General features: G+C 39.3%; 1 protein-coding gene across 2 annotated transcripts in view; it reads left to right on the forward strand.

Annotated features, from left to right (window-relative positions):
- Positions 1-20,547, forward strand: part of ADARB2 (adenosine deaminase RNA specific B2 (inactive)) — a 291,983-nt gene that overhangs the window by 180,144 nt on the left and 91,292 nt on the right. The window contains exon 2 of one of the 2 annotated variants that reach the window (XM_031616085.2): positions 12,955-13,041. The exons of the other annotated variant lie outside the window; for it this stretch is intronic. Coding sequence (XP_031471945.2) covers positions 12,955-13,041 — 87 coding nt within the window. The remainder of the gene's footprint in view (positions 1-12,954; positions 13,042-20,547) is intronic. 2 annotated transcript variants of the gene reach the window in all.

Consider the following 20,547-nt stretch of genomic DNA (forward strand, 5'->3'; position numbering starts at 1 on the left):
TTTTGGGAAAGATATAGTTTTGTTCCCTATTTCCTTTTGAATTGAACAAGTTCATTTTTTGCTAGTAAGTCATTTCTGGAAGCAGCAGTGGTTACAGACAGCTCCAAAGTTTTGTCCCTCTGAGATGGGTAAATGAATGATGGGATTGTTTACATTTAAATCATCACCATTAGACAATTAGTTTTTTTCTGAAAACCATCTATAAAGTCTAGAATCAGATTAGGAGAAACCAGCTTGATGGACTTTCTTACCTAAAACTCTGTTCATTGGAGATTTACTATGTGGGTACTTCTGTAGACAGTTTGCTACCTTATCCCTCTCCCTTCCATTCTCTTTTGTTAACATATATAAACAAACCTACCCCTTGAAGCTCAGTCAAGGCCAAGGTGTTTCAATTTTATTAGCAGAAATGATCCTGGACATTCTCAATAGTCCCAAGCTTGGAAAAGTTAATAAATACAGTTGCAGCATCCTGGTCTTTAGCCTAGCCACTACAGATATGATCCCAGTAACTTTGAATACATTGCCATATTCAGGATTCAAGATCTTATCACGAATAATTCAAAACTGATCAAATCAGTGCACTGTCTGATTGTTGCTTTGAAGAACGAAGAATGTAATAATTATTTTGCTATATTACTTTGCATTTGATGGCATGACAAAGAAGCCACTTCACTAGTGAAGTGACCAGCAGTGACTATTCACAGATGTTTGGTGCAGAGTACTGCTGTCAGCTATCAGCAATGAGGCTGTGTTTGATGTTGATGAGGTGTATGCATACTTTGCTGGAAGTGACCATAGGAAAAGCCACACAGTGATGGCTCACAGTGTCTTCAGTGTCTTTGTTGTGTGTAAGAATCTGTATTTCAGTCTACAGGTTTGGAAGCCAAGCAAGGCCATGGCAAGCATGGTTGCTAAGCATCTGCTTACTACAAAGACTGGTACGTTAGACAGATTAGTGCCTGCCATAATTGGCAGAAAAAGAAAAAATCCTTTTCAAAAAGAGTGGTCAGGTACTGGAATGGGCTGCCCAGGGAGGTGCTAGAGTCACCGTTCCTGGAGGTTTTCAAGAAAAGAGTAGAAGTGGTACTGAGGGACATGGTTAGTAGCATGGTGATGATGGGCTTACAGTTGGACCAGATGTTCTTAGTGGTCTTTTCCAACCTTGATGATTATGATTCTATGACTCTAAAATTCAAGTCATGATCATTAGAGTTTGCAGAACAAAACAGATATAGGACTAAATGAATAAGGTGCTGCTGTCTGTGAGTATACCCACTTCTGCAGCAGTTTAATTTCTATAAAGAGGTAGCTTTTATTTTCTGGTCATTTAGGAGAGGACTGTAGTCATCATGTTCTAACAGTGTATCCATAGTTAGTAAGAGCTTGTTAGCTCTGTCAGATAGTCTGGTCTTTTGAATTAGTGCAGTTCAAAAAAACTTCTGCTTTACCAGAAAAGAGGATTTTCTTTGTTGTTGTGGAAAGAGTGAAAAATGGCTTGTAAGAGGGAAGAAAGATTCTGAATTCACATAACTAATGGAATTAGATACATTTGAAGAGTGTGAGCTATATACATTTTCTAGTAAAGGGGTTCTCTCCTCACCAGGATTTCTTGTGCCAGGGGGAAGAAGGTTTCGGATTTCTTTTGCATTGTAAAATGGAAGAAGAGAGCATGGGAGCTGTTTTATAATCTCTTGCTGAGATCAAAGGAGAAGGGAAGGTAAATGTTTCTGTACTTCTTTCTCTCTGGTTCTGTACCAGCTATTTAGTAGAACTAATGGAGGCTCCAGTGTAGAAGAATCAGGGATTAGCCTCTTCATCTCTGTTGACTGTAAAGAGTCCAAAAGGATTAATACTATTAAGAGGAATTTCAGCTAAAAGTAAGAAGGAAATTCTCTCTCCCCTATTCATCTTTTCATCTTTGTTTCCAGAAATAACCCTGAGCCATTGTTTTCAGCCTCCCACCCACTCCTATTTTTTCTTCTTATTTTTCAGTAAAGACAGACTTGGAAATATTTAACACCACTGAGTAGCTTTGAATTCATAGGACTTTTGACCAGGTTGCATCAGAATTGTGGCAAACTAACAAAACTGAATAGCATTGATAAGTTTATCAGATCGGATTCTTAACTGATTTGAATCACTGTTATTCCTCTGACCTAAGCTGATATAACGTCAGGTGTGCTTGTGAGCTTCAATAAAGCCACACAAATTCACTCCAGCTGAGGATGTGACCCATGAAATTATGGAGTCTTATCCAAAGCAAACTGAACTTCTGTTGTGAATTGGTCTTCAAGGGAAAATAATTGCTAATTCAATGACTCCCACTGTTTTTATTGCAGCTGCTAGTCGTTCTGTGCTGCCAAAAATCTTTACTTTTAACTGGTGAATCAGGAGTTTTCCCAGCAGCTTCAATACACAGAAGATCAGAGGTGCAGAAGTGTATACGCAGGCCTCAAAAGTTTTCTGTTAAAAGGCAAGACCTAGGGTCAGTCCGTGAAGTAAAAGTGACATACTCAGGAGAAATCTTCCCAGCTAGACTTTTCACCTCAGTGTCCTATCAGATTTCCCAGTAAAGTGGGAGTATTTGTAACATTGTATTGTCATAGTCAGAGTTTATCTTGTGTTGAAACAGCCTGAAAGAGCTCAGTGGGACCTATTTACAGCATGTCAAAGCAGCAACCCTAGCTTATGAATCAATGCTGCAGCACCATCCAGTAATACCAGTCCTCGGAATTGCAGAATTTGGATTTGAAGACAGTAAGCAACCTGCTTAGAAGGTTACGGTTCTGCGCTGTTCCTTTTGGCAGCCACTGAAGGGAGATGAGCAGAGAAGAAATGTGATAAAAAGTAAATGGCACTTTCCTGCTAAGCTAATCAGTTCTGTTTGAGAACAAAGGGCTGTGCCAACTGCAAATCAATGCACTAAATCACTTCTGCTCTTGTGTGAGTCCTGCCACCGTGGCAGCTGCTAACAAGGGAATAAAGAAAACTGTTATTGGATAGTTAGTAGACTTCTTAAGTGCTTGTGTAAAATAACATATTTAATTTAATGCTATAAGTTATAAATGTAATTGGAGTTTATGGACATTACAGCAGGGAAGAGAAGAATAAGCTGCTGCTTCTTTCTGCACAAAGAGCTCTTTTATGCTCCCAGACTGTCCTTACCAGACTTTCTGCACTGTGAAAGAGCAGCTTTGCTGTGCGATTTTAGCACTTCACCAGTTTATAAAGGAGTAGATGTTGAGATCATGATAAGTCTAATATTTCACATAGCTCTCAACATTTTCAAGTCACAAAACAGGACTTATACATATTTCTTTAGGACAGTGTCTAATGTCATAGGCTATGTTAACTAAATCTTCATTGACTATAAAGAAAGCCTACAGCTCCATATGTTGTTATGTACACAAGTGTGAGTAAACTTAACTGGATAAGCCCACTATAGAACACAAGAAGTCCATACTCAATTGATGCATTTAGTGGTATAATACTGTGTACTGTTTTTTCCATTTTCCTTTCCAAATAATTCCCAAATAGCAATCTTTCTTGTCCCTGGCTGTGACTAGCACTAGTTCCTTTCTGTGACTAGACTTTTGGACATTTTCAGTGATTATATTAAATTGTATGTAAGGAGGCTGCATTTTTCCTAGAAAGCTCCTTTTCTACAGCATTCTCAGAATTCTGAGAAGTCTAAAATACAGGACTCCCATATCTCTGAATCCCTGGCTCAAGCCACTGTTGTACATACAGAGCAGTCCAACTTTGCCATCATTTAAATCATCAATCGTAGCTGTGCACTGAAATGCTTGATATAAAACACCCACGGGCAAACAGTAGACTGCCTTCTCTTTAATTACATCAATCTTCAATCACCCCAAAGCAATGCCATCCTTGGAAGTACTAACTCTGACAGGTAGTACTTCTGGGAATGCCATAAAAATGCCAACAAAGCAGCAATGGCAGAGAAAATAAGCTGCCTCATCTTTGGAGAATTATTGGACTGTACTAACATTCAAGGGTACAATGTCAGCACAATGCAGAAAGAGTTAGATGCATAGCCCCCATTATTATTGTTGATGGGAGTCAGGTGTCAAGTTTCCTTTGCATCACTCTGAAAACTAAGCCTCCTTTGTAAAGCTTCAGCCAACTTTTCCTTTGCCACAACTCTTAATTGAAGGACAAATTTGAAGTAACTTGTGTTCTGATTCAAGAAAGATTAAAATGGTAAGAAGAAAATACTAATCAAGTAACAATGATGAACCTGAAACTTTCAGACTCTGCCAGCTGTGATGGAAAACTCAATAAATATTTAAGCCTCATGCTTTAAAAGGTGAAAATGGAACAGCTGTGTTGTAGTAAATGGCACTGTAATACCAGCAACACCTGGGACAGCCCTGAGGCAGCCCTCTACTCTTTCTATCTGTCTCAGCTCCCACATGATCAAATGGGAATTTAAGTGTTTAAATGCTTAAATAACTGGCTCAATTAGCAGACATGACTTTTATCCGTAACATCTTGCCTGAGAAACCCCTGTAAAGTTCAGTCCTCTTATAGTACCTGGAGAGAATTGTTGGCTCTCAATATGTGCACATTTCTCAGTATTAGCATCTCTAAATTCTAATAGCAGTGCCATTAATTTTCTGCCTGCTAACATATTGATTGACAGAAGACTACCTCATATTATAAAGGATAAATCAGAGCAGAATTCACATTAAGCATGTGTTACTGCAGATGTAGAAGAGACAGAAGTATTTAAATTACTGATGAATAAACATCCCGTAAGCCAAACTGCACTTCATATAGTTTTCTAAGTAGAGCCACCATTCTTTAAGTAATGAACACTTGCATGTAGACATAAGAAATTAGAGAAATTAGCCTACTCATTTTAATTCCAGCCAAACTAGTTTCCCACATGACTGAAAAAGTACTTTTGCTTTTTGTTAAAACTATTTGATATGCAGCTGGCATACAATTACATAGTCATAGGTAATGTCAATTATGCAGATTTATTATATGCCTAATAAATCCAATGGGCATTTTTATGCTGTCCATTGCAGGACATCAGCACAGAGAGCTGAGCACTGGTGGCTTTATTCAATCATCCTCTCTTGTGCTTTTCCTGTTTTCTAAAGTGATGATATTAAAAAAAAAAAAAAAAAAAAAAGTGGGGAAAAAGCCTGATGCAGCTTATGGAAGGCAAAATAAAAATATTTCCAAAATGAATGTTCAGACAGCATAAGAAACTTGGGAAGATGTGATTTTTAAACTGCCATCTTCAAGCCACAGTCAGATTGGTTAGAAAATACCTAATATAGTTTACTCCACACACAGACATAGATTCACCTAAACTGATAATAACTCAAGAGTTTTTATCTCTGTGTATCCTCAAGCAAAGCATCAGGAGAGAAAAACACTCCTGAAACAAAATTAAACAATTTTTGATCTAACTTTACAAGACAGAATGAGATTTCAGATTGTTTTTTGGGGAATCTAATAGAGAACAACACACGTACACGCTGCCTTTCTTATATAAAATCCATCAACCACCTTGTGTTTTTACTTACTATGCTCTTTACAAAAAGTAATAAGAAACTAATATATCACCACACAAAGTGTTTCATTCTATAAATGGTCTTCCATTGTAAAGGAATTGGGAGTAGGCTCTTAGGGAATGCTAAAGTACAGGCACTGAGACTTGTCTGCTCAAATGCTTATTTACATTTATGTGGTGAAACTGCACCTAAAGCCTACCATTTTCATCCTGGGAAAGCAGGACAGAGAACTGCAAGACAAGCTACTGTGCAAAGAAATAATGCCCTAAATGCTGCAGATACTGGCTAAGGCCCATATTGTAATCAATTAAACATGTGCCAGAGCATAGATCCTATACCACAAGCTGTATTCTATGGATCCATACAAATCACAGTTCCAGATTTGTTGATGGCTCTTTCTGCTTCCAAAGTGATAGACAGAAATTATTTTGACCTCAGAATAAGTGAGAAAGGCTGTACGCAGAGGCACTGCTGGGATGTGTGGAACTGAGTGGCCAGAGCATGGGACACAAACTGTGTAAGGGGCTGAGTCATCACCAGCAAAGAATCTCTTATAGCTTCCACCAAAGCTTTTCTAGGATGGAAATCCTAGGTCAACAAGCAGTTAAAGTAGGAAGCATGGAGATAGGAGGATTTGTTCTGTTACCAACACTCCAAGCTCAGACACTTCACAATTGGTGTTCCGCAAAATAATGTAATGCCCTACATTGATATCATTTAATATACTGGTGTTTCAGAGCTCTTGTTTTGAACGAGGACCCCATTTTGAATATTGATAGAGCAGAGAGATATTTCCTGCTCCAAGAACTAGCTAAATTAATAATAAAGGCAGGAAGTAAATCTATTTAGGGCAGATCCCTGCTCTTGGCAGGTCATGATTGGCTTCCAGGGGAAGCACAGGTGCAGGTGTTTCTGTGTGTGGGTGCTGTGTCATACCAAGCAGCTTGTTGCTCTACTTCAGAGGAAGCCTCCGTGGCTCCGGGTTCACACCTCTCTCTTTTAACTCAAAAAGCAACCAGCCTCCTGCAGCCACCAGCCTTACCCTGAAACACTGACTATCCTAACGTTCCCTGTTTTTCCCTTCCCTTTGATTTTCAGGCAGGGAAAAAAAAATAAAAAAGAAAAGAAAAAGAAAAAGAAAAAAAAGAAAAGAAAAGTGTTCTGGCTTCTCACATCTTCATTTCAGTTCCCTGATGAAGCAGAAAACAAAAGGCATAATGTTTAATACTTCTTTTTTCTTTTAAAAAATTAGACTCCTTAATTTGAATATTTCCTTGCTTCCCTGTTTTAAGAAAAATGTTCCAGACCAAAATCCCATTCATCCCGAAGATTTTTCTCTCAGCACATTCCTCTGTTGCCTTGAAGAAAAGCTTTCCGTCCTGTTCCCACATGGGCTACTGTGTGATATCGCAGCAAATGCCTTGGATTGAAAACCAATTATAAAAAGCAGATCGTTAGTAACTGTCCACCTCAGAGGCCACACTCTCAGGGACCCCAAGCAGCATAGCTGCAGATGGGAACAGTCCCACAATATTTAACCCATTTCTATCTTCCAGTACACAGGCTTTTCTTCTTTTTTTTTTTTTTACCCTTGGGCTCCTCAGTTGGATGCAGTGCTCCAGCTGCTTTACCTGATGGCTCTCAAGGGCCCATGATGCCAGCCAGACCTCACCTTCAATCTTCCCTCTGTAGGAATAAGAACAAAAAGCAAACCAAGGAGGAATTGGCACGTGCTACAAGCCCCTTGCAGAATATGCAGGCTTGAATTTATCTAGTGCAATGTAAGGCACCAAAATGAACTCCTGCACCCTTAATACAGCCATGCCAAAGCTGACACAACCATGCCAAAGTTGACATTACCATGCTAAGGTTGCTGCCTTGTCTGTTAAGAAACATGAACCACTTGAAAGTATGTAAAGCACCCACATTTAAAATCTCACCACAGATAGAGGAGATGGACTGAGATGGTCATCCCAGCCACTCTGGCACCATTGTGGTCATTTGCATCACAAAGAGCCTTCCCACTTGTCTGTTCAGCCAAAAGCACTTGGGCAATGGTGTTACAGCACTTCACACTCAGTAATTCCTGTCTCGATGGCTGTTTCTCAAATTCATCTGTACAGGTTGGTTTTGACATCAAGAAAGTAAATCCCTATCTGGAAACTGGCTGCTTAAACTAAATGATGCAGCATGGTGGCTGTACAAGCCATAATTTAGGAGGCTGTGAGCCTCTCTCAGTAAGTGCTGTGGTTTAAAGACATCGTTATTTTTCCCACAAAATTTATCACATTCTTCTTCTCTGTAAAGAAATCCCATTTGCTGTCAATCACCGTCAGCCCAACTGCCTAGGATATCAGAAAGAAGGCAGAGAACCATCTCCTGATGTGCAGGCTCTCTTCTCTCCCTATTTCTCTCCTTTCAAAATAAAGCAAGGCTAACGTGCCTGTAAAAATGCAACTGTTTCAATAGCTGCAAATGCCACTTTAGAGAAATCAAATGAGCTTTTTCCAATAAGTTCTGCATTATTACATCAGAGTTGACCTGTCCTTGGTAATTTCATACTCCATAAAAACCAAATGAATTATTTAGGACTGGTTTATAATGTCCACATTGTGTTTTTAGAATAACACTATTAAAGAAACCTCTGACAAATAAAGAAGCTTATGGTAATCAATTAAAATATGAGAATTAAACTAATTCAGTAAAACATTGCTAACACTGATCTGGCAAACAACTGGTAGCCATCTGTCAAATCCTTCCTGTGTTCAGAAGTTGCATTTTAAAACACAATTATTAATAGTACTCATTAGCTGCCAGGCAAAAGAGCATGCCACACACTTCTGCTCAGTGATTAGCTAATATTAACACAAACTACTCAGTTTTCCAAATTTGAACTAAAGCTTGCTTTTTGATATCAAAGCCAGGACAAGTCTTTCTACTGGGGACCAAAGAGATAGGAGAGACTGTAATGATGATATCAGCCCAAGGACAACACCCCGCAGGTGCCAATCATCTTCCTTCAGCCCTTCTGCAATAACAGTTCCTCAACATCCCCACAAGACTGCCTATTCCACTGCTGCACTGTCCTTGCTGTTACAAAGGTTTTTAATGTCTAAAGTGAATTCTCCTTGGTGCAATTTAAGTCATTACTTCTAGTTGTGTTAATGCACATGGAATGCAGTCCATTCCATTCTTCTGTGAAGCAGCTTTTTATGACTTGGAAGACTGCTGTTATGACCCCAGTCAGTCTGCTCTTCTTAAAGCCAAACAATTTGTCCAACATGTATACGGACTGATTTTTAAAAGTGTTGAACTCCTGCCATTCCCATTGCTTTTATTCATGTGATTGAGAGTGAAAGAACCTCAGTATGTGTGATGATCAAGTTGTATTGTCTGATGCACTGTAAATGCTGATAGGTACGAAGGGCACAAAAGCTGTTTATAGCTGTATTTGTGTATTCTTGTCTGTACAACAAATGTATATTTAGAGAACCTATGACCAGCCTTCTAACTGCAACCACAGGACAGGAGCTGCTTTACAGTAAGAGCAGATTTTAGTGGAAACTTGGCTGGCTTGTATGCCAAGCTTTTCTGAACCATTCAGATGAAATTGTTTTCTCTTGTCCAAAAAATATTGGCTGATGTTTTATTTTTAATTTGTTTATATGATTACATGACATAGCTACTGTCAAAACTGTGTTTATTTTAATTTTTTAAGTAAGTATTTACTGCTGTTGGAAAATACATACTGAAGAAGCTTGAATTCAAGTCCTTTTCTGTCCCAAAACAGTGGATAGTGATGTTTCTTCCTATAATGGGCTTCTCATGTGGAGTAATGGTGATTTTGATTTTGAGTTTGAGTTCCAGATGGCATCACTTGCAAGTATGTTTTTATCATGAATATGCTACAAAATATGGTGTTACTGTCCTGTGTTAGCATTCCAACATGGCTTGAAATAAATCCCAACACTACCTGCTTTTTGTCTTTCAATTTCCATTGTGAATACAGATTTTTTTGTGCCTTTGTAGGCCTTCAGGAAATAGCTCCTTCCTGCCATTGGAGGCTGTTGGTACAATTGTAATGCAATCAGTGATGTCTCCTCATGTAGCTTCTCTTAAATGTAGAGTTATATATTCTGTCTTTCTGGAGAAAAGAGTGTTTGAAATGTCTTGTTTATCTCTCTCCTGACCTTTGAAAATTTCCTTTGACAAATACAAAGAACATTTTCAGTTATAAATAAAAATTACAGTTTGAAATTTGGGCGTTTAAATTTGGGCCTTTAAATTTTGTTTTGCTTCCTTTTGGGGAAAAAAAATCATAGGAGGAGAATAAGGAAAAAAGAAAAAAAGGAATCTTACTTTAAAGGTATTTATCTGAGGAACTGTGTGACATTTTTGTATCCAAAGAAAGATATCCTTTAATTTTATTCATAATATTTCATCAAATTGACAAAGACTAATAGTGATGCACATTAAAATATATACAAACTGTAAAGGGTGAATACACAATTTAGCTAATATTGTTCTAAAATGTTAAACAAAGATAACACCAAATTTCACCATGGACAGTAAAGCTAAAGCAGTGTCCTATAGTGCATATATGGTAATAGGCAATAACACCATCATTGTGGTAGATATATATCTAGCCAGATTAATTCCCTGTAAACACCTACTTCTAATTATCCTGTCATCTATCTTCCCCACCTCCACAGGCTTCATAATTCACCTTTGCTGTGTGCATACTGAGGTTTTTCTCCTCCTCCTTTCAGACACATACTAAATCTTCCATTGTTCAACCAATGGATTGAAATATTAATTTATAATTTTTATTGTCTGTAATGATTGAAAGATAACTTGTTATTAGAGCCTGCCTGAGTTTGGTTGACATGAACCCATCCATTGCTGCTCTAGGGACGCAGTAAATTTTGCTAAGATCTCTGCCACAGAAACTGAAGGCACAAAGTCTTTGGGGACAGATTCTAAGCAGGAACATCAAAAGCTTAAGGTGGCTAAAAGTCCTCCCAAAGCAAAAGGGAAAATAATTTGATAGGGTTTAAAGTCATACTGTAAAACTGGTCTACTACATGGCTGGTGTGAAAGATATCCAATAATAGTATAGTATAAAACAGTTTTAAGCTAAAAGAGGGGATATTTAGATTAGACGTTTTTGCTCAGAGGGTGGTGATGCCCTGGAAAAGGCTTCCCAGAGAAGTAGTGGATGCCCCACCTCCAGGTGGTGGAGGCCAGGCTGTGTGGAGCCTTGGGAAGCCTGATCTTTTGGGTGGCAACCATGCACATGGCAGCTCCACAGTTGGAGGTTGATAATCATAAAGGCCCCTTCCAACACAAGCCATTCTAGGATTCTATGATGAAACTTTACAGTTTTACTTTTTGATTGATGGTAGGTATTAGCAACCTCATCAACAAGCTCCTGTTCTCATTGCTTAATGGATGAGAAATGAGAGTATTTTCTCATGGAGGAGCTTTAAGTTTGTGTGTGCCATCAGTGTCTTGAGAGTCAATCCTGAATGTCTGACATCAACAAGCAGCCAGGCACAGGAGGAACACACTTCAGTTCACTGCATCTTGATATCCAGACAGTCATTGCTGATGCTGAAGTTAGGGACTGCTCTGGTCCTAAGTCTATCTGAAGTGTTCTTCTTATCAAAGATTACATATGTTGTTCTCATTGCAATGACAGAAACTGGTTAAGAAGTTATGGAGAGAATAACAGCCTTAATTCTGATCACAACTCAACAATCTAACATGCACAGAGACAGCATCTTACAGAGATACTACATTTCTCAGGAAGCAAAGCCTTAGCAAAAAGTGTCAAAGTATTCACTTAAGAAAATCTTTTGGCTAAAGCATTCATAAATAGCTTCATTCTTTCGGTTCGTGACATCATTACAATCTCTTAATGAAATTGCAATTTAAGGAGGCTAATTTGTGCTCTAATTATATATTAGTCTGGGCTGAAAGGTTTCTGGACAGAAAAAGGTTTTCTTCAGGCAATCTTTTATTCTCCTTATTGTATTTACTTAACAAAGAACAGTCAGCTTTTTCTGTGCTTTCTCATAATAGAGTAGAGTTGTAATATTTCCTAGCTAAGGGCAAACATCTGCAGTAATTTTTTGATGGATTCTGATAACAGTCTTTAACAAGAGCAAGGATTAATTGCAAATGGAGGAATAACCAAGCTGAAAAGCTAACGGATGTAGTGGTGAAATAGAAAATGTTTAAGAGCTCTTCAGCCATAAAGCCTTCCAGATCAGTAGCTGCCTGAGAAAAGAACATATTAGCCAGGTAATTCAAGGAAATTCAGAGAAATACTTTCTCAATGACAAAGAAAGTTTCCAATGCAAATAATTTGTCCTGCATGACTTGACAGAAGACATCCTTAAATTGTTTTTTATGCTTTTGCCATAAGATGAAAGCCCGGCATTGCTCAATTCATATCCTCTTCCCCTCACTAAGACTTTTTAAGCAGATAAATATTGGCCATGGCAGGGGAAGTACACCTCTGTGCCATCTGCTATCATCAGCATAAACAAAAAATGCAGATTAAAAAAAAAAATACACTTAAATTGAACGTGCATAAGGATTTCAAACAAGATTCTTGTAGTTTGAACAATAGTTTTCTTTGTCACATTATAAAAAGTTTTCCAAACACTAAATCAACAAGTTCTAGAAGAATTAGAATCTGTTGTGGTCTCTTGTGCCATCTCTTGTGTCCATTCTCCCTGGTTCAAACTCTGTCAGTCAAGGGAAACAAGAGTGAGTGAGCTCATGGTCTCACTTAACAAAAGAGTTCCCGACTCTCAGAGCTGCCTACCTCCAGCTCCCACCTTCCTGCCCCTTTCCCAGCCTTTATTTGCACATCCCACATCCCCAGCTCCTTCCTGCCCAGGGTCTGGTCTGCAGGAAGGCAGTGCTCAGGCTACATTGCTAGGAAGCACAATCAGAAGCACCACCTAAAAATTTGGGATTAGCCTCTTTTCCCAGACAACCAGTGACTGGACAAGAGTTTATGGCTTTAAGTTGTACCAGGGAGATTCAAGTTGGATATTAGGTAAAATTTCTTCTCAGAAAGAATGGTGAAGTATTGGAACAGGCTGCCCAGGAAGGTTGTGGAGTCACCATCCCTGGAGGGGTCTTAGTAGTCTTTCCAACCTTAATGACTCTATGATTATATACAAAAGTCAGTAGAGATCTGTATTTGGGATCTGCAGTGCCAACTGTAACGAATGTGTTACAATTCTATGGATTTTGGTGGAGCTGGGTAAAAAAGACAGGAAATGGACTTACCACGATGTTTTCACTTGTCTAAAAGTGTGGAGCAGATCAGGGTACATTGACAAAATGCTGAATTTATGTCTTTTATTTTGTTTTCTTCTAGAAAAAGTAAGCATACTGTCAACCTTTATAGCACCCTTCAAGTATCTGAGTCCTGGTTCAAGCACCATGGAGGATGAAGACAATTTAAGTAAGCAGCCTCTTTTTTTTATAGGCAAATGAAGTCCAGAAATAAAAGCTCTGTGGTGTTGGGGCAGTTGTGGAAATAAAGATTTCCAAACAGTGACAGACCCTAAGTCCAGTCCTCATGTAAAATGCAAAGATCTCTGATGCTGAGTGCAGACATATTCTCTGGTCTCCAGTAAGGGAGACAACTTCAGCCAACCTTCCCACTTTTCCCTGGTGAAAAAGAGTTACAAAAAGGAGATGTTTATAGTCAGGGTCACAGGATTGTGGAGCTACTTCCCTGCCCTCACCTCCTCTCTCCTTCCATTATCTTATTTTGTTTGCTTGCTGACCCAGTCTACAAAAGCCAAAACTATGCTTGCACTATGTCTTTCCCCCCAGTTTATTCTTCCACAATTACAAAGTTTTTGCAAAAGTAAATGCTGCAGGTTTTGCAAAATTCTTTTCCCCATCCACCTGGAGAAAGAAAAAAAAAAAAAAAAAAAAAAAAGAAAGAAACCGAATTCATTTGAGAAGGAGATGACAGGATGATGTGGTTTGTTACGTAGATGTAGCCACAAAATTAGTCACAGGGCACTGTGGATACAGAATTAGCTCTGGGGCACTTACACCCAAAAAATAGCACTGACATTCCTCGTACCATGACTGCGGAGCTAGATGGAAGCACTGCTGAGCTGGGAGGAGATGTGAAATCTTCAATACACCTGCCAGCCCAGGAATGTGCTGCTAGGGCTGGACAGCCCTCAGTGAGCCCTCCATTTATCATCCAGAAGCAATTATCACGTGTTATCAAGCCCTGCTTATTGAAACATAACTCGAATCACTCAAAAATAAATAAATAAAGGGGGTGGAAGCTTTCTGAATCAAATGAACAACTCTCTGAGTTTAGTATCACCTACCAGATGGATTCCTTTCCCAGCCAGACACACACTGATATGTTGCCCTATTAAAGGCAGTGGGTGGGAGGAATGTTTTTTTTTTTTCCCTGTTGTTGCTAATCTGCCACGGTTTGATCATGATGCAGCACAAAGGGGAATAGCTTTTGAAGGAGCAAAGCACTCAGCTTTCTGCTGCTGAGGATCACTCTGTACTGCTGCACAGGGAATGGCAGTTTTTTGCATAACTTAGGAAAGGTGAAAAAAATCTTGAAAATCCGTCAGAACTGGTCCCAGGGAGGCTACATTTTAGGAAGAGATATGAGAAGTGCATGCTGGAAACATATTATGCACATGATGAGCTTCTGCAGGCACCTCCTGCGTAATGTTTCCCAAAAGTGCTGCTTAGTTATTTTTAGGTAATGTAGGAAGTTTGTGCAAGCCAAACACTGTAACACCATTTTCTTATTGCTGCTGTAATGCTAAGACTGTTTTGTGCCTGTGCTGGTTATAAAATAGCTCACATGGACAGGGTTTGATATTTTATGAAAAAATAGCAAATTTCACTGTTTTCAAGAAAATTGTGCCTAGGCCTCTCTTGGATCAAACATTCACTTCTTGTATAATGGCATAGATCCCAATAACTTCTATAGCACGCAGCAACTCCTGTACTAATTAGACATTTCAGTGACTTGCTCTGAAGAAGCAGAAACTTATTTTGTGTTAACAATTTAACAAAAGTGTAGGAGAATGCCAACAAAGTAGAGCAGTGGTTGGGTTATCCTTGCTAACTGTGCATTCTCTGAGAGCATCCGTGCCCTTACTGTACTGTATCAGTAATCAGTATGCAAAGTCCCACTAGCTGAAATGGATTCAAGTTCTGTTTCACATTCCTTTAGACCTGCTTTAATAGGGGAGCCATACCAGGTTAACTGCAAGCCTGTTTTCAACTGGTGTTTATTAGCATATAGACAGTACTAATGTGGTTTATGACCCATAAACTAATGCTGGAAAAATATACTGAAGACTCTAGGCAATTTTGGAATGGCGTTTTTGGGTAGGCTATAGTCAGTCTCCAGTGCGGTCTTTACACTGACCATGAGAGAAAAGGAACACCCTATATATTCCTAGTGTTTGGCAGCTAAGGGTTTAAAAATTGTAACAGGGTTAGAAATAGGATATGTAGCTCTGTACTCTGTCTTCTACATTTGCTGTTAGTGATGCACTGAGAAAAAGGATGCTTAAATGGTAACTGTCCCCTCAGTTTATCTTTTTAGTGCTCAGCAAGGAATTTACTCAGCTAGACTTTGCACCTGAATCATCATATTTCTTGTTCACCAACAGACCTGTCTAGTCCTCTCCAGAGCCTGCTGATACTTCTGATCTCAACAACAGCAAGGAACAGCAGTTCAGTGATTTTTTTGTGTTATAAAAAGTACACCCTTTTGTTGCTTCAAATCTCCTGTCTCCAGGGCTTGGACTGATTGAAACAGTAAATAATCATTCCCTGTTCACTGCCTGCTTTCCTTTCATGATGCTACAGACCTCTGCCTGCCCTGATCTTGAATTGTTCCATCCACACTATGCCACAGCAATGCAGACTACCACCCGACACAGATACTCACAAATCTGGGCTCTGCCTCTAGCAGCAGCGTATGATTCCTGTGGATCTCATTGTGCTGTGGTGCCAAATGTGGTGTACATACCTCTTCTCAGGGCCTGCAGAGAGCTGCTGCTGCTGATGGTCCCCACCATATGGATCTCCGAATCCACAAAATTCATGTGCGATGACTCCCAGCCTAAAATTCAGTGTTTTGAAGCTTGTTTAGTTTTGAGCCTGTTGGTCAAATCCCTCTTCAGGCAGCATAAGGCCCCAAAGCTTTTGATGGCACATTTGAGATACAGCAAGCTCCACATCTCTAAAAATGCAGTGAGAAAGTCCTCCAGCAATAAAAGCCCCAAGCTATCTCATACCAGCAGACGAAAGAGAATCAGACCCCCTGGTTTTATTTTGAAAGCTGTATCTATTGCTTCCATTTGAATCTCTCCCATGCTTAAAGCTAAGCTAAACACTGGTCCTGATTTTAAAGGCAGATAAGTACTTACATGTATTCCTGCTCAGAGCTGCCCAAATTGTTGGCTGCACATACTCATTTGTTAACTTGGACAGAGTGCATGAGAGTATGAGCATAAGCTTGGTCAGGTCATGTGAGTAACTTCCCACATTGTTAAGAGCTGTGCTAGAAGTGTATGAATTTCAGTTACTTCAGATAATACTTTGGGCAAAGTTCAGTACCTTCATTCTGGAACAGCCAAAGGCAATAGCAATCACTTCCAAAATTTTTCAGTCCCCAGTTTAACTAAACAAAATCCTGTACTTTTGTGCATTGGTAATGTTTCCCTTCACAGATTGCTGCTGCATGCCAGTAAATCCTAGCAATATTGTTTTAAGCAGCCTGAGCCCTATGAGCTGCTGGGAAAGGCTACAGCTGCAACAGCGAGATCAGGGTTGGTTTCTCTTAAGTAGGTTTACCATGCTGACTTCTTTCATGGGGATTTTATGGAATATGTGTGCTTGCATGTTAGAGAGAAAGGAGTGAATCCTGCTGTTAGCTACAAGTTTACTATTCTAAAATCAAGAATGCAGACCTAGAAATCCCCAGCCTAAAAGTCCCCAACCCTCTATTATGAATTCAGTAAGTGTATGAAAATGTCATCTGCTTGCACGAAGAAACAGCCCTACATTGCTTTTGATGTAGTAGCTGACCTTGCACAAAGGTACTGAGGCTCTGGATCACAGGTTCATACCTATTGCTTCTGATTTAAACATTTTTAATTTCAAGAATGTCAGGAATTACGGAGGTCAGTCCGTTTAACCTCCACAGTTAATGTAATGTAGATGAACAGCAAAAACATACTGTATGTAAGCAGGTCAAACAGGAGCTAGATATTAAAATGCAGAACATGGAAAATGAAAATTAAGTCCTACCTGTATTGTGGAAAATGCATTGGTAGCAACATTGTGAATGCTAAACATTCATAACAGTAATAACTTCCTGCATCAGAGAAATCAGTTGAATCAAGAATTTTGCTACACTATAGAAACTGCAAAGTCTTTCTTTCAATATCACAGCTTCTCAATAATGTACTGCCCCTTGTGACTCAATCTGAAAGATGCCAGCCACAGTGAAGATGTCATCTACCACCTCTCCTTCCCCATCCTCCCTGGAAGTTGGCTAGGCAGCAGAATAACCTTCAACAGGAACAATATTATCTCTTCAAATGTAGCGTGGAGTATCGGATGGGTAGTTCTGCAGAGCCCTTATGACCCAGAGACATAGGCAGTGTCATTATTAGTGATGCATTATAGTTCCGAAAAGCTCTTGATGATGCAGACTTTCTAGGTTAACTCTACTGTGCATAATGACCAAAAGGAAAAAAAAAAAAAAAAAAAAGTATGAAAGAACAGTCAGAAAATTGAGGAACAGTGCATAAATAAATGTATTTCACTAACTGCTTTCTTCTCTCCCATTCAATTATTGAAGCCAGTACAAGTCTGCAGTGTCTCCTCTTGTTTGTGATACTGCAGAAATCAATGAATAAAGTTACCCGAGCAGATATGACAGTTCATAATTATTTTTTTTTTTAGAAATATTACACTATAGACTAGAAATTGTTGCAAAAAAAAAAAAAAAAAAAAATTGTAATATTTTTCTTTCTCCTTTTTCTTAACTCTAACCCCTTTCAATTTTATTATTCACCAACCTTTCATCATAGGAGAGACATATTTGATTATCATTTCTTCCAAATGTAGAGAATGTGTTTGGGGAACTCAAGAGCAAAGATATTATGGGAGATAAGAGCTAACAGGGCTGAAAATGATCCACAGTTTTGCATCTTTGCTGTGTGCATCCTCCGACTTACCCCTTTCCTTTTAGTGCTCTTCATTTCTAAAATTGCTTGTGATTGTTCTATTACAGCTGCTTACAGTATTTATCTTATGTAGTTTGGTGTCATTTGCCTGCTTTGTCTGATTTTCACAATAGAAGTACATGTGCCACCATTAGAGAAATAATCTCATGTCTACTACACAGAGGTCTCATAAAAGGCACATTTCAAAGACCTCCTATTTCAAAGATACCTGAAAGTATAAAGTAATTTCACATTGTCCGGCTGCTGTCAGATATCACACAAGTCCATCAGGCTTACAGGCTTTTTGAAGCTGTCTCTGTTTTCCATGACATGATGACTTCTGGCCTGTTGCAGCTTGCACTGAAGTCTATGAAGAAGACAGCTACATCCCGGTCATTCAGAGTAGGGTCCTCTGGGCATCCAAGTGGCTGTAAGGACACTTGCATGGATTTCTGCCACTGTGACCAGGCAAAAGCAGATCATAAATACAGCCATGTCACTTTCACGCACACCCACCTTTGTATCCATCTATTTGTCATGCTTGATGTCTCAAGTTTTAAACTTGAATCACTGCATTTTTTTTCACTACATCAGAGAGAACTCTGGTGGCTGAACACTGCACTAGAGAATTTCATGGACCAAATTTAAGTAATGTTTATTTTATATCCCATATGTTTAGTTAATCAAGTGTTAGTGAGAGTGATTAAGGCACAATGCTTTATGGTACTCTGACTATGAAAGGAAAAAAAAATAGCTGCAAAAGATACTATACAAATTACTAATACAAATAACCCTTGAGCTTTCCTATTCTGTGGTGCATAATCAGTACAAATTCTTTTCAACCCTGAATACAGTGTGAAGCATGTACTATCTTTCTTTCCACACTTTCTGACTATATCATAATGTACCATATCTGGGTCTGTAAAACCGTCTGGGTAGGAGGAGAGAGGAGGAAATATAGAAGCAAATCTGCTTTCTTAAAACAAACAAAACAAAATAAAAGTGTCAAAACATAAAAAAAAAAAAAAAAAAAAAAAAAAAAAAAAAAAAAGTAAAAATCTATGTTGAAGGGAATGAAAGCGTGAGAAAGTCCCAGTGGAAAATGGCTGGCCAAAGTCACTGCCAAGACAAACAGAGCAAAGTTAAAATTGGCATCTCCTTCCCCTCAGATCAGAGCTTCCAAAAATAGAGTTGTGAACTCAACAAGAAAAGACCACGTTATCTTTGTGTCTTACTTAACCTGACCTTTTAAATGTCTTATTTCCAGTTAGGCTGGTTTAGAGATGTCACATTTTATACAGCTGAATGCCAAGTGATGAAGCTTTTCTTTTTCTATTATGTATTTCTTTTTCTTTCCTTCCTCACCTGTCTTCTTTCTCTCCCCTTAGCTTCACAAAGTAAAAATTAACTAGTCACTGTAGTCACTGAAGACCTTAATTTGTCAGTCCATGTTCTGCCTCAGCAAAGTGCCTCACACATGTACAGAGCTCAGCAAATAACGTCAGTGAAACATATGCAGGCTGGAAGCCTGGTGTGTGCTGAAGGGTTTCCATGAGAGGGGACCAAAAGCCTTAGCCATACAGATGGGATGCCCCATGTGCAGTCACACCAGAATTTTTACTCAGATCCGAGCGGTGAGATGCTCTTTTTGAAACAACTCATGTGAGAGCAGCATTACCGTTCTGATGAGAAAAAGTATTTTGATGCAAGTGCAGCTCATCAGGATATTAAAGGAGGTTTTTAATTAGGATGGTTCGTTTCATATAATTCTCTGCATGCTCCCATGATGTCAGCACAGCCCAGGACTGGGCTGCAGCAGACATACTGCTCCAGCAGAAGCTCCTGGAGGCACAGCCGACTGCTCACCAGTCAAATCCTTGCAGCCAGTTTGCACAGAAGGGTAGAGGCTAACACGGCTATGGCACTATAGCAATTGAGAAGATGATTCTCTGCCCTCTCTCTAAGACCACATAGACCTTCCCTGTGCTTGGGAATAATGCAGCCTGCAAAGGTGGCAAGATCATGTCTGACAGTAACAAAACATGGAAAGGGTTCCACAAGCACTGCTGGCTGGAATGCAGCAGGCAGGCAGACAGTGCTCTGTTCTGAAAGGGATCAGGTGCATCGCTCCAGGGATGGGCTGCTTCAAGGGCTGATTAAGATCTTGTTTACTTCCCCAGTTTGGTATCTGCCACAAGCAAGTCACAGCAGGGCTGGGGGCTGCATCCGAGATGTAATACATTTAAACAAAATCATCAGAAACTACAGAAATGTTATAGGATGATTATTTAGGTATTAGCACATTTTTTGTGTCATTCGGGACATCAGTGAAATGAATCTCTATTCTCAAGTCATACATCTTCAGTAGCAAAGAGCTCTGCCTTGCAGCACAGGCATTGAACAAGTGTAGTTGGGAGCAAAGTGTGATTCACTGGCTCAACAGCAGCAGAGTGCTCCCTCCATAGCTATCGTGGTCATTTCATTCCCTTCCCCCATCACAGTAGTGCTTCCTGGCAGTCTCTCTCTCCCATTGCTTTCCTTGACGTAGATCATCCTTCACAGCAGTAATCACTCCTGTCATGATGCTCTGGCTTCTCATAGTCTGATTCAGATTTACCTACATTTTTTTGCAAAATTATTTGTTGCTGATGTGGGAGCTAAGAGTATCTGCAATTGAACTTGATGGAAAGACTTTCACTTATTAAACCAAAATCTGAGCCCAG

The sequence above is a fragment of the Phasianus colchicus genome, chromosome 6 (genome assembly GCF_987193195.1).
Source record: "Phasianus colchicus chromosome 6, bPhaCol1.hap1.1, whole genome shotgun sequence".
Taxonomy (NCBI): domain Eukaryota; kingdom Metazoa; phylum Chordata; class Aves; order Galliformes; family Phasianidae; genus Phasianus; species Phasianus colchicus.